The sequence below is a fragment of the Trichechus manatus genome, unplaced genomic scaffold, assembly GCF_000243295.1.
Source record: "Trichechus manatus latirostris isolate Lorelei unplaced genomic scaffold, TriManLat1.0 scaffold00148, whole genome shotgun sequence".
Taxonomy (NCBI): domain Eukaryota; kingdom Metazoa; phylum Chordata; class Mammalia; order Sirenia; family Trichechidae; genus Trichechus; species Trichechus manatus.
Window position 1 is genome coordinate 4,927,185 of NW_004444084.1, and position 15,302 is coordinate 4,942,486.

The 15,302-nt window shown below is 37.1% G+C and overlaps 1 protein-coding gene across 2 annotated transcripts in view; it reads right to left on the minus strand.

Moving 5' to 3' along the window:
- The window catches only part of CNTN5 (contactin 5), a 1,437,272-nt gene that overhangs the window by 444,170 nt on the left and 977,800 nt on the right, over window positions 1-15,302 (minus strand). For both annotated transcript variants that reach the window (XM_023740130.1, XM_004385875.1), the window contains one exon: window positions 10,493-10,588. In XM_023740130.1, the coding sequence (XP_023595898.1) occupies window positions 10,493-10,588 (96 nt within the window). The remainder of the gene's footprint in view (window positions 1-10,492; window positions 10,589-15,302) is intronic.

Sequence of the window (15,302 nt, forward strand, 5' to 3'; positions counted from 1 at the left end):
GAAGAACACCAAAGACAAAAGGAAAGTATTAGCCCAAGAGACAGAAAGGGCCACATAAACCAGAGACTTCATCAGCCTGACACCAGAAGAACTAGATGGTGCCTGGCTACCACCAATGACCGCCGTGACAGGGAACACAACAGAGAGTCCTGGATGGAGCAGGAAAAAGGTGGCGTGTAGAACTCAAATTCTAGTAAGAAGACCAGACTTAATGGTCTGGCTGAGATGGAAGAACCCTGGAAAGCATGGCCCCAGGATTGTCTATCCATCCAGAACTAAAACAATTTCCAAGGCCAACTCTTCAGACAGGGATTGGACTGGACTGTGGGACATAAAGTGATACTTGTGAGGAGTGTGCCTCTTAGCTCAAGTAGATACAAGAAACTAAATGGGCAGCTTCTGTCCGGAGGTGAGATGGGAAGACGGAGAGGGTTAGGAGCTGGTTGAGTGGACATGGGGAATCAGGGGTGGAAGGGAGGAGTGTGCTGTCACAAGATGGGGAGAGCAATTAGAGTCACAAAACAATGTATGTAAAAATTTTTGTATGGGAAAAAAAAAAAAAAGACTAGTCATTGAAAACCCTGTGGAGCACAGTTCTACTCTGACACATACACGGGGTCGCCATGAGTCGAAATGGTTTAACTGGTATTTCCCAGGAGTAGCATGGGTGTCACCACAGTTCTACCTGTGACTGACAGAGTGATGCCAGAGGGACTGGTTTATCTGGAAAGCATGTTTGAGGGTACTGGGTCTGTGCCTATGGCTTTGAATTTGAAGGGAGTCAGACTGATCAAGGACTTGGGTTTTTTTTGTTTTTTGTTTTTTTTTGCTGGGGACTCAATCTTTGATAACGTCACACAATCAACAAGGCAAAACAACACTAGGCTGGTAGAATATAAAATAAGCTAGAGATCTAGGCGGTAGAAAAAAAGAAAAATAATAAATTTTTTTGAAAGAAGTTTTTGTTTTTCTCTTGCTATATATGGCTTTATGCATTCTGGTGTTGTTTATCCTACTGAATGTCAAGTTCCTCTGGATAGTGCTTATATTTTAAATGTTATTTTTAAACTGTGCCTGGGGACATAGTAGAGTTCTCTGCAAACAACAGAGATATAAAGTAATGGTTCTTGCTGTCTTTTTTTGAGAATATGCACAACCACAGAGACCCTGGCATACATGGGCATCTAGAAGAAGCTGTAACCATTTAAGGCTCCTAGATGTTTGATGAGATCTAAGTAAGTTCGAAAAATACAACAATTTAGCCCTTAAAGAATCAATGATTTTTTTTCTTTCTTTTTTTTTTTCTTTTTTGCATCTAAGCAGTTAACTTAATCCTAACAACCATTTGGATGTTAAAAATGTAAGCTGTAGATATTATCTCAATGTACATGTGAGACCTATTTAAACCATGCCATATAAATATACAAATTGTCAGTAATTGGCAGCTATTTAAATGGGCTGGTATCAGAGAAACAAAACAACCAATTTTCTTTTTTCCACAAGTTATTTTGTTTACTATGGAAACAGAAATATGGTTTTGACCATTACCTGTGAGTTCACAGTATAAACATGTTACCAGAGAGATCCCAACCAATCTTATAGTTACATCACAAACCACTATGCTGATGATGCCTGAATTTACGTTCTTCTGCCCAGATCCCTAACTAGACTTCAGACAAATATATCCAGTTTTCTGTGATTATTATAGGTACCTAACCCATTGCCATCAAGTCAATTCTGACTCACAGGGTTTCCAAGAAGAAGTTAACTTAATTGGAACTGCTGACCTTTTTGTTAGCAGCTGAATCCTTAATCACTGCACCACCAAAGTCCCCTAAAACCCCACTGCCATCGAGTCGATTTCAATTCATAGCAACCCTAATGGACAGAATAGAACTGCCACATAGGGTTTCCAACAAGCAGCTGGTGGATTCATATTGCAGATCTTTTGGGTAGCAGCTGTAGCTCTTAACCACTGTGCAATCCACAATTCAGCTAATGATTTCTGGTCCTAAACTTAGTTGACTGGAACAGTCACAGAGGAAAAAAAACTTGAGTTCTCTTTCTTCCTTATGTTCTGTTTGACTAATGAATGAATTTATCAATTAACCACCAAAACAATAATAAAGTATTCAAAATTATGTTAAATAAGCATATAAAGCTTATATATGTAATTTCTAAAATAACAAAAAGAAATATTTAATTTTAAAATCAGTAGAAAGGAAAAGTGCAATTAAAATTCCTTCATCAATTAAAAAAAAATGTGAAAGAAGGGAAATGAAGCATAAAAAAACAGAGTAGTATAAAATAAGATGGTAGAAATAATTATAAATGGGCTAACATCATTAATTGAAAGATAAGTAGGCATTCATTAAATATTTGTTGAATAACAAGTTCAATATTTTATATAATAAACATTATCCTTTAGAGGTAGATAATTCCATTGTTTAAAAAATAAGTCTTGGTTTGTATTCATCCTATGAAGGTACTAGTATAGCTTTCACCAAAATTCCCATGATATGGTATTATAAATTGAATTGTGTCCCCTAAAAATATGTGTTGTAAATCCTAACCTCTATGCCTGTGGTTATAATCCCATTTGGGAATGGGTTGTCTTTGTTATGTTAATGGGGCAGGATTAGTGTAAGGTATATCTTGAGTGGTGCAGTGGTTAACTGTTCGGCTGCTAACCAAAAGGTCAGCAGTTTGAATCCACCAGCTGCTCCTTGGAAACCCTATGGGGTACTTCTACTCTGTCCTATAGGGTTGCTATGAGTCAGAATCAACTTGACAGCAATGGGTTTTGTTTTGTTTTGGTTATATCTTGAGTCAGGAGCCCTGGTGGCACAGTGATTAAAGTGTCTGGTTGCTAACCGAAAGGTTGGCAGTTTGAACCCACCAGTTCCTCCGTGGGAGAAAGATGTGGGAGTTTGCTTCTGTAGAGATTTACAGCTTTGGAAACACTCTGTCCTAAGGGTTGCTATAAGTTGGAATTTGCTCCGTGGCAGTGGGTTTGGTATATCTTGAGTCATTCTCTTTTGAGATAAAAAAAGAGATTAAACACAAGCTAGAAGCAGAAATGGGGTAAGACAGATGCCAGGACACATGGAGATCTCCAAGAAACCAGCAGAAAGGTAACATGATACAACTTGGTTTTAAAGAAGCCCTCTGGCTACTATATGGAGAATAGTCTGAAAAAGGGTAAGAGCAGAAAGGGAGAGAATAATTTAGGAGTTACTTCAACAATCCAGGTAAGAGATCATGGGGTTTGTTAGAGAGAGCTAATAGCAGAGGGGCAAGGAAGCAGTCAGATTCTGGATAAAGTTTGGAGGTAGGGCCAAAGGAATTAGTGATGATTTATATGTGGGGTGTGAGAGATAGAGAGAAGTGAAGCATGACTCCAAGGTCTGATGAATTGTAAGGGATGGGATTGCAATTAATTGAGGTGGAAAAGACTGCAAATGGAGCAGGTTTGGGGAGGATGTAACCAGGAATTCAGTTTTAGACAAAGCAATACTTGAGGTACCTACTGGTCACTCAAACAGAAACTACTATTTGAGTAGGCAATCGGATATTCAAGCTAAAAGCCTAGCTGGAGACATAGGTTTGGGAGATGTCAGTATTTAAAGTCTTAGTCTCAGGCAAAATCAAAGGGAATGAGGATATATCAAAAAACAACCCAAAAAAAACAAAAAAGAAGTTCAAACATTGAAACATGGTGGTCTATAAGAGTTTGAGAAATGAGGCCATATCAGTAAAGGAGATTAAGAAGTGAAATAGGAGGAAAACCAAGACAGTGTGGAATCCTGTAAGCCAAATGAAGAAAGTGTTTTACAGAGGACCAAAACGAAAACTAAGCCCACTGCCGTTGAGTCGATTCCAACTCATACTGACCCTATAAGACAGAGTAGAACTGCTCCAACAGAGTTTTCAAGGCACTAAATCATTATGGAAGCAGACTGCCACATCTTTCTCCCACGGAGCGGCTGGTGGGCTCGAACCATTAACCTTTCAATTAGCGCTGAGCACTTTAACCACTGCACCAGCAGGGCTCCCCTTTATAGAGGAAGGGGTGATAAACATGAGGACTGATCATTGCTCACTAAATTTAGTGAAATGGACATCACTGGTGTACAAGGGATTGGGGGTGCAAAGCTTGATTTGAACAGATTTAAAAGAGATTCGGTCTCCTAGGTATTTATCTGCAGAAATAAAAACATGCCCACACAAAGACTTGCACACAAGTGTTCACAGCAGCATTGTTCATAAGATCTAAAAACTAAATAAACAAATAAATAAATAATCCAAATCTTCACAAATGGAGGAATGAATAAACAAATGTGATATATTCATTCAATGGAATAGTATACAGCAACTAAAGGAACAGCTACTGACATGCAACAACATGGATGAACCTCAGAAACATTATGCTACGTCAAAGAAGGCAGACAAAACACTGCACATTATATGATTCCATTAAAATGAAATTTCTAGAAAAGGCAAAACTATAGAGACAGAAAGCAGCTTCTTGATTAGGGATGAGATGGGAGAGGGAGATTGAGTGCCAACACTCTTACAGTGATTTTTAGGAATGATGAAATTGTTCTAAGACTGGATTTTGGTGATAGTTGCACAACTGTATAAGTTACCAAAAGTCATTGAACTGCACATTTACAATTAAAGCTGTTGAGACAAAGACATATAGAGAAAAAGAGAAAGAGAGAGAAAGAGAAAATGGTAGGAGTAGGATTGGCTAGAGTAAACAGAGACAAAGCTTTTGAAGAGTTTTGCTACAAAGGAGAGCAGAAAACGAGGTAGTAGATGAAAGGGGCATAGGTTGAAAGAATTTTTTTTTCCTTTAAATTGGAATAAATAACAGCATATTTGAATGCTGATAAGGAATAATCTAGAAGACAATGAATAATCTCAAGTAGAGATGCAAAAGAGAGAAGGGAAAATTGCTGAGGTTGAAGTAATTCCTTCAAGTAGGCAAAAAATGATAAGCTACAGTGCACAAGTTGAATGATTGGCCTTAGGCAGAAGTACAACAATGCATCTATACCAACAAGAGTGCCCAGATACAAATAAACATTTACCGATTTGGTGATGGGGGCTGCGGAGTTATCTTTTGATTGCCTCTCTTTTCACAATAAAATTGGAGGCAAGGTCACCTGCTGAGAGGATATATTGAAGATTTGACAGTAGTATAGCAAAGTATATTAAAAGGAGCCCTGGTGGCACAACAATTAAATGTTTGGCTGCTAACTGAAATGGTTGGTGGTTCAAACCCACCCAGTGGCTCTGTGGGAGAAAGACCAGGTGATCTGCTCCCATAACCATTACAGCCTAGAAAAACCCTATAGGGCAGTTCTACTCTGTCACACTGGGTCGCTATGGGTCGAAATAGATTTGTTGACACTTAAGGACAACAGCAGCATAGTACAAAAGGACTAAGATTTTTTCTTTTTAAATTTCCGGTCAACATTAAAGTCCACCTGAAGTTCATAGTTTGGATTTCAAAACGAAATTAGTCTTCATAACTGCTTTTTTTTTACAGCCATATAAGCTGAAAAGGTTCAGACATGGAGTAGACTGAAAGCTGGATTTAACCAGGATTAGGGTTTTTGCAAACTTTGTCCGGTCATTGTGAAAAAGCAAAGAGGGATAAGGAAATTGAGGTTGTACGCAAGAAAATTATTATGATTAAGGAGAAAAGTGAGAATCAAAGGAGCTGAAGTAAAGTGAAGATTAAAAAATCCAAATCCATTGCCGTTGAGTTGATTCCGACTCATGGCGACCCTATAGGATAGAGTAGAACTGCCCCGTAGGGTTTCCAAGGAGTCGATAGTGGATTTGAACTGCTAAAGCTCGCCGTAGATCTTAACCACTGCACCAGCAGGGCTCCAAAGTGAAGATTAGGTAGGATCAATGATTTCGATGAGGTTAAAGTACTGCTGGAATCAGAACTCTACAGAGAGTGAGCTTCTAGAAGAATAGGATTCTGGTCAGAGAATAGGATGTTTTTAAGTGGGATAATTAAGAGATTTCAGCTGTTGGTAATAGCAGATCAAGTGGCTAAGGTTGGCTGTAAAACAAAGATTATTGGAAAGGAGAAATTAAAGGAAGGAAGAGGACAGGGTGTTGAAAAGATTACCCATGTGCCCTTGAAATCATCTAAGACTGGAGTAATATCGAACAAAGTGACAGTGACCCACAAGGTTAAAATCTTCAGGAAATGAAGAGAAATGAGCTGCCATTGTGTTAACGACTGCAACAAGGAGGGGTAGAGGGTAGTAAAGTCTGATAACTTGCGAATCAAAACTGAGGGTTTTGTAAAAAGAAAGACAAGAGAATGGGGAACGTGGAGAACGAGGATATCTATTCTAATTTCAGTCTCAATGGCATATGGGATTTGGAAGAATAGACAACCAGAACTTTAAATGGCTGCAGGAGAAGGCATGTCTTCAGGGAATATACAACTTTCAGTTGTAGCAAGAATAAAAAGGAATGTTCAACAGGGAAATTAAAGTTATATGAGATTTGGCTGCCCAGGGGATAACTGTCCATGTGGTAAGTCATAGGCCTTGGCCTGGATGCTGAGCTACTCCTGTTATTTTGGATCGTGCAAGTATCCCCTAAAAACTTTGTGGTGCTAACACTGACCATTTGAGTGGATCACTTCACGTATACTTCAAAATGAATGCCTAGTATTGTACAACCCCTTCTATGATCTTAGATTATATAAGCAGCCTAACATTTCTTATGACATAAACATACAAAAGCAGTCATCTTTCTTTACTTACACTGATCTCAATCAGGAATCACATTATTAATTACTTAATCAACTATTAATATATATTCTTATCTCATGTTTATTTTATTCTATATGCAATTCATTATACTATTTTTTCCCCTTTAGAAATCTCTATTTTTTTTGCCAGTTGATTGATTTATCTGTGTGTAACCTTAAAGGTTTGCCTTCTATTATCATCCTCTCCCATTTTATGTATGTATGTATGTACGTCTTTATTCATTAATTAATTCATTTATTTATTTTATACATCTTCCAACAGGTTTGCAATATAGATTACATATCAGAAAATTTTTGCTTTTTTTACAGGTGTCACTCCATGTTGTTAACTCTTGTCAATCTGGCGATTATCTTTCATCCTCTGTTGAATCTGTTGTTACCTTCTTCCCCTCCTCCTCCTCCTTCTTTTTATCTCTAACAACTATTCATCTATTCCTGCTTTGCAAACTACGTATGTATAATAATCCAACATTAGACATTACCTATATAAATATTATATTTATCTTATCTATTAAAAAAATAAAACAACAATGCACAAACACCAGAAGATAAACTAGATAACTGGGAGCTCCTAAAAAGTAAACACTTAAGCTCATCAAAACACTTCACCAAAAGAGTAAAAAGAGAATTTACAGACTGGGAAAAAAGTTTTGGTCACCACATATCCAACAAGGGTCTAATCTCTAAAATCTATGGAATACTTCAACACCTCAGCAAGACAAACAATCCAATTAAAACATGGTCAAAGGCTATGAATAGACACTTCACCAAAGAAGGCATTCAGGTGGCTAACAGACACATGAGGGAATGCTCTCGATTATTAGCCATTAGAGAAATGCAAATCAAAACTGCAATGAGATACTATCGTACCCTGAACGGTACTGGGACAATTTAAAAAAACAAAAACAAACAACAGAAAATAACAAATGTTGGAGAGGTTGTGGGGAGATTGGAATTCTTAGGTAGTGCTGGTGGGAATGTAAAATGGTACAACCACTATGGAAAATGATATGGTGGCTCCTTAAAAAATTAGAAGTAGAAATACCATATGATCCACCAATCCCACCACAAGAATATATCCTAGAGAAATAAGAACCACTACACAAGTAGACATAAGCATACTCATTTTCACTGCAGCATCATTCACAATAGCAAAAAGATGGAAACAATCTAAGTGCCCATAAACTGATGAACGGATAAGCGAACGATGGTACACACACACAGTGGAATACTATGCAGTGATAAAGAACAATGATCAATCCATGAAACTCTCACAACGTGGATGAATCTGGAGGGCATTATACTGAGTGAAATAAGTCAGTCACGAAAGGACAAATATTGTATGAGACTACTTTTGTAAAAACCCAAGAAAATGTTTACACACAGAAAAAACAATCTTTGATGGTTATGCGGGAGTGGAGGTGTGGGGAGGGGAAATCACTAACTAGATAGTAGACAAGTGTTAACTTTGGTGAAGGAAAAGACAACACACAGTACAGGGGAAGTCAGCACAACTTGACCAAAGCAAAGTCATAGAAGATTCCTAGACACATCCAAACACCTTGAGGGATTGAGTTACCGGGGCTGAGGGTTGGGGACCACGGTCTTGGGAGATATCTAGGTCAGTTGGCATAACATAGTTCATGAAGAAAATGTTCTACATCCTACTTTGGTGAGTAGCATATGGGGTCTTAAAAACTTATGAGCAGCCATCTAAGATACATGTATAGGTCCCATCCCATCTGGAGCAAAGGAGAATAGAGAAAACCAAAGACACAGGGAAAGATTAGTCCAAAGGACTAATGGACCACATGAACCACAGACTCCAACAGCCTGAGCCCAGAATAACTATAGGGTTCCTAGCTACCACCACTGACTGCTCTTACAGGGATCACAATAAAGGATTCAGGACAAAGTGGGAGAAAAAAAAAAAAAGTAGAACAAAATAAAAATTCTCGAAAAAAGACCAGACTTACTGGTCCGACCAAGACTGGATAAACCCCTGAGACTATGGCCCCCAGATACCCTACTAACTCAGACTGCAGCCACTTCCAAAGTTACCTTTCAGCCAAAGATTAGACAGGCCTATAAAACAAATAATAACACACGTGAGAAATGTGCTTTTTAGTTCAATCAAGTATATGAGACTAAATGGGCAACACCTGCTCAAACCAAAGACGAGAAGGCAGGAGGGACAGGAAAACTGGACAAATGGACACTGGGAACCTGGGGTGGAAAGGGAAAGGGGGAGAATGCTCATACAATGTTGAGATTGCAACCAACGTCACAAAACAATTTGTGTATAAATTTTTGAATGAGAAACTAATCTGTTCTGTAAACTTTCACCTAAAGCACAATAAAATTAAAAAGAAAATAGAAAAGAAAAAAAGTAAAACATTTTGCTTGAAATAATCTAAATTGGAATCAAATATAGGTAAGGCTAGATATGCTTACGTAAATTCTTCAAACTGCTCACAGAAAGATTGGAGTGACTGGATTGACATAAGAAAAGAGTGGATGCAACTGGAGAATTTTTCCTAATAGTGATTATTACCTCAAAGAAGCACGTTTTCAAAAATATTTGCCTGTTGAAATGTAGTTTACTTTTCCTTCAATTGAAAGAAAAATTGGAAGGACTGTCATATAAAAAGGAGAGAAACTTTACAAAAATTCATTCACGTTCTTTTGTTATTTATGATAAGAATTATTCATGATAGAACCAAATTGGGCTCTGTTATTACATTGATAATATAATCTTGAAATAAACATGACTTTCACACTAATTAAAGAGAAAAACTGTTGAAAAACCAGGACCCTGAATTGTGTTTCCAGCTGTTAATTCTAAGGTCTTCACAATTTTTTTTGATAGAAATAAGTAGATATTTTTCATGATCTCTCTTTTTTCTATGTCCATCTCCATTTCTATATCTACCTCTATCATCTCTCTCTTTCCAATTGGTGCTGGTCTCTCTTAAATTACAAATAGTATTTTAGGAAAACTAAGCTGAGATAGAAAGTGATGCTCATCTCAAATTATAGGACTCAAACAAAATAAATATACTTATCTGTGAGTTGGCAAAAGGACATATAATTAATCTGAGCATAGTTTACTATTCTGTTTTCCAAACCCCATGAAATACTTACCTATTGCCATGACTTTTACGAGCAACAGTTCAAGTGACCAAAAAAAATGAAACAATAAGTAAATTACAGTTTTGTTCTGAAAATCAAAAAAATACTGTTTCTTAGCGATTTCTGTTTCAGTGTGGCAAACAACACCATAAACAACCAAGTTTCCAGCTTATCTTCTGACACAAGATGCACACTAGTATTCCGTTAACTCAACTCTGACACTCCAAACAATTTTGAAAAGTTTCTACTCTCTTAGCTTATCATTCTCCTTGTGCTGCAGGCAATATATTTCTCACTGGTGGCAGGCAGAGACATAACCATGACAAGTAAACAGAATGGCAATAAAACAATGTTATCATAGGAGCTCAGTCTCCTATCCAATGACATTTAGACTATATGACCTTTAATTACTCATCTGGTACTCTGATACATGTCAAGAAAACCATACATATTTCACCTGATATGTTCCCTGGTCAATACATTGTCTAAAAGAATGAGCATATAGTCAAAGAGAGCAGCAGTAATGTAGAATATAGGTTCTTACTGTACCTGGTGAATGGGGCGGAGGAGAGCACATCAGAACAACCCCCTGGCCTTCCCTCACAGAGACAGCACTTCTTGTCCGGCCACTAAAATTTCCCAGATCTGTCAACATAACACAGTAATCAGATGCAAGGTAAAAAATGAGTTTAAAGAATTACTACTATTGTAACTTGTACTTACTTTTCACCTATCATCCTGACAGGGTTTCTTTTTGTTTGTTAAGTAGCGATAGGAGAGCTTTAAAAATAAATCTATACCATCCAATTTTAAATACCGTGATTTTCAGATTATACACACACTCTTTATTCCTATTCATATTGCATGCAGATTGCCAATGTAGGAAGAAATTGGACAACACAACATTTATAACACATTAAATTGTTCTTTTATTTCTTTATAATATTTCCTACATATTGATTTTTCTCCTACCAATAAAGCCCATTTGTGCATAGTGAAAAGAGAAATGGAGGTGGTTAGGAGTGCCTGGTATCCAGCCTACTGACTCATTATAGGAATGGTGTGTAAAACTGAGCATCAGTTTGCCAAATTAGAGAGGCTTGTGTGTTCTAACAAAATATAATGAGGATATAAAGTGTTATTTTTCTATAAATGTGAGAAAGTCATGTTACTTTCATTTTATGGAAGCCTAAAATGGACTGTACAAATTAATTATACTCATTCATTTTGATTACTTTGGGAGTATAACAGCTATCAGAACACTCACTTATTTGTATGAGGGATTACAATATCAAGATTCAATTGCCTTTCCTTTGATTATGTTACATAATTTGAAAAGACTCCCCTAAAAAGCGAGAGGTCCAAAAATGAATGACGGAAAACTTTATTTGTATTTCTATTATTGCTTACTAATCTCTTCATATCTCAGTACACATGTCCCTTTCTCCTTTTTTGGGCTGGGTTGACAAAATGACATAATTTTTAGAATAGTTTTTTACAGATGGTAGGAGTTCAATATTTTTATAATTTAGCATTGTCCCATAATTCTGGGTCTATAATCATGTTTACATGGTGAGAAATGCTTTTATAAAAGAATTATTTTAATTCTTTTATTTAAGAAAAAATAATATATTTCATATCTATACGAGGTAGATTCTCAAATTTAATGTTTATTAATCCGACAAACTATGAAAGTAAACATTCAAGGAAAGATAATGAATAGATAGGAAGGAAATGTTGTCATTAGGTGCCTTCAGGTCAGTCGTGATTCATAGTGACCCTATGTGTAACAGAACGGAACACTGACCGGTCCTGAGCCATCCTCACAATCGTTGCTATGCTTGAGCCCATTGTTGCAGACACTGTGTCTATCCACCTCGTTGAGGGTCTTCCTCTTTTTTGCTGACCTAGTACTTTATCAAGTGTGATGTCCTTTTCCAGGGACTGGTCCCTCCTGATAACATGTCCAAAGTACTTGAGACGAAGTCTCATCATCCTCTCATCTAAGGAGCATTCTGGCTGTACTTCTTCCAAGACAGATTTGCTCATTCTTCTTGCGGTACATGGTATAGTCAATATTCTTTGCCAGCACCATTATTCAAAGGTATCAATTCTACTTTTGTCGTCCTTATTCACTGTCCATCTTTCACAAGCATATGAGGTGACTAGAAATACCATGGGTTGGGTTAGATGCACCTTAGGTCTCAAAGTGACATCCTTGCTTTTTAATACTTTAAAGAGGTCTTTTACAGCAGATTTGCCCAATGCAAAACGCCATTTGGTTTCTTGACTGCTCCTTCTATGGGCATTGATTGTGGATCCAAGTAAAATGAAATCCTTGACAACTTCAATCTTTTCTCCATTTATCATGATGTTACTTACGTTACTAGTTGTGAAGCTTTTTGTTTCTTTATGTTGAGGTATAATCCATACTGTAGTCTATGATGTTCATCAGTAAGTGCTTCAAGTCCTCTTTGCTTTCGGCAAGCAAGGTTGTGTCATCTGCATATCACAAGTTGTTAATGAGTCTTTCACCAATCTTGATGCCATATTCTTCTTCCTACAGTCCAGCTTGAGTATTTGCTCAGCATACAGACTGAATAAGTATAGTGAAAGAATAGAAGCCTGACGCACACCTTTCCTGACTTTAAACCACGCAGTATCCCTTTGTTCTCTTCGAACAACTGCGTCTTGGTCTATCTACAGGTTCCTCATGAGCACAATTAAGTGTACTGGAACTCCCATTCTTTGCAACATCATCCATAATTTGTTATTATCCACACAGTCGAATGCCTTTGCATAGTCAATAAAACATAGGTAAACATCTTTCTGGTATTCTCTACTTTCAGCCAAGATCCAACTGACATCAACAAATGATATTCTTCATTCCATATCCTCTTCTGAATCCAGCTTGAATTTCTGACAGTTCCCTATCAATGTACTGCTGCAACTGTTTTTGAATTATCTTCGGAAAAATTTTACTTTTGTGTGATACGAATGATATTGTTCAATAATTTCCTCATTCTGCTTCATCGCCTTTCTTTGAATGGCCACAAATATGGATCTTTTTCAGTCAGTTGGCCAGGTGACTGTCTTTCAAACTTCTTGGCAGAGATAAGTGAGTACGTCCAGTCTTGCATCCATTTTTGAAACATCTCAATTGGTATTCCATTAATTCCTGAAGCCTGGGTTTTCACCAATGCCTTCACTGCAGTTTGAACTTCTTCCTTCATTACCATCGGTTCTTGATCGCATACTACCTTCTAAAATGGATGAGCATCGACCAATTCTTTTCGGTACAGTGACTCTGTGTATTCCTTCCATCTTCTTTTGATGCTTCCTGTGTCATTCAATATTTTGCCTATAGAATCCTTCAATATTGCAACTCAAGGCTTAATCTTTTTCTTCAGTTTTTTTCAGCTTGAGAAATGCCCAATGTGTTCTTCCCCTTTGGTTTTCTAACTTCAGGTCTTAGCACATTTCATTATAATACTTCACTTTGTCTTCTTTAACCTGCCTTTGAAATCTTCTATTCAGCTTTTTTACTTCATCATGTCTTTCTTTTGCTTTAGCTACTCTACGTTCAAAAGCAAGCTTCAGAGTGTCTTCTCACATCCATTTTGGTCTTTTTTAAATTTCCTTTCTTTTTAATGACCTTTTCCTTTCTTCATGTATGATGTCCTTGATGTCATCCCACAACTCGTCTGGTCTTCGGTCATTAGTTTTTAATAGGTTAAATCTGTTCTTGAGATGGTCTCTAAATTCAGGTGGGATATACTCAAGGTGTACTTCGGTTCTCTTGGACTTGTTTTAATTTTCTTCAGCTTCAACTTGAACTTTCATAGGAGTAACTGATGGTCTGTCCTGCACTCAGCCCCTGGCCTTGTTCTGACTGATGATATTGAGTTTCTCCATCGTCTCTCCACAGATGATGTTAATTCAATTCCCATGTTTTCCATCTGATGAGGTCCACATGTATAGTTGCTGTTTATCTTTTGAAAAAAGGTATTCCAATGAATAGGTTGTTGGTCTTGCAAAATTCTATCATGTGATCTCTGGTGTTTTTTTCTATCACCAAGGCCATATTTTTCAACTACTGATCCTTCTTCTTTGTTTCCAACTTTCACATTCCAATCACCAGTAATTATAAATGCATCTTGATAGCATGTTTGATCAATTTCACACTACAGAAGTTGGTAAAAATCTTCACTTTCTTCATCTTTGGTCTTTGTGGTTGGTGCGCAAATTTGAATAATAGTCATATTAACTGGTCTTCCTTGTAGGTGTATGGGTATTATCCTATCACTGACAGCATTGTGCCTCAGGATAGATCTTGAAATGTTCTTTTTGATGATGAATGTGTCATCCTTCCTCTTCAATTTGCCACTCCTGGCATCATAGACCATATGATTGTCCAATTCAAAATGGCCAATACCAGTCCATTTCTGCTCACTAATACCTAGGATATTGACCTTTATGCATTCCATTTCATTTTCCTAGATTCATACTTCATACATTCCATGTTCCAATTATTAATGGATGTTTGCAGCTGTTTCTTCTCATTTTGAGTCGTGTCACATCAGTGTATGAAGGTTCCAAAAGCTTTACTCCATCCATGTCATTAAGGTTGACTCTACTTTGAGGAGGCAGCTCTTCCCCAGCTGTATTTTGAGTGCCTTCCAATGTGAGGGGCTTATTTTCTAGCACTGTAATAGACAATGATCAACTGGTATTCATAAGGTTTTCACTAGCCAATTTGTTTCAGAAGTAGATTGCCAGGTGCTTCTTCCTAGTCTCTCTTAGTCTGAAACCTCTGCTCCTCTAAAACTTGTCCACCATGGGTGACCCTGATGGTATTTGAAATATCAGTGGCATAGCTTCCAGCATCTCAGCACCACACAAGCCACTGCAGTACAACAAACTTATAGATGAGTGGTGGAAATAAATCTTTAATATTGTAAAATGGATCCTTTACCTTTTTTGAGAGATGGACAACAATTTGCTTATTTGCTGAATTGAAAATGAAATCATCTTAAATACATTCAAAATCATGAAGGACAAATAAACACTGAAGGCATGATGCCAATAAATAGCCAGAGAGATATTCATTGTTTAGGAAAGAATTTAGGATTTTACATATAGTTTTATTTTTCTTTGTAAATCATTTAGCTTTCCACCAAGTGGCAAGAGAAAAGAGAATTCTAACATGTGTTACTTCAACATTGCATTTACTGAGGCCAATATAGTGGAAAAAAAAAAACTCACACACACAATCCTAGTTCTACTTTGACTGTTATTTAAAAAACATGCAAAGTAGCTTCTATAGTAAAATCAAATTTGTTCATATTCAGGTATATGT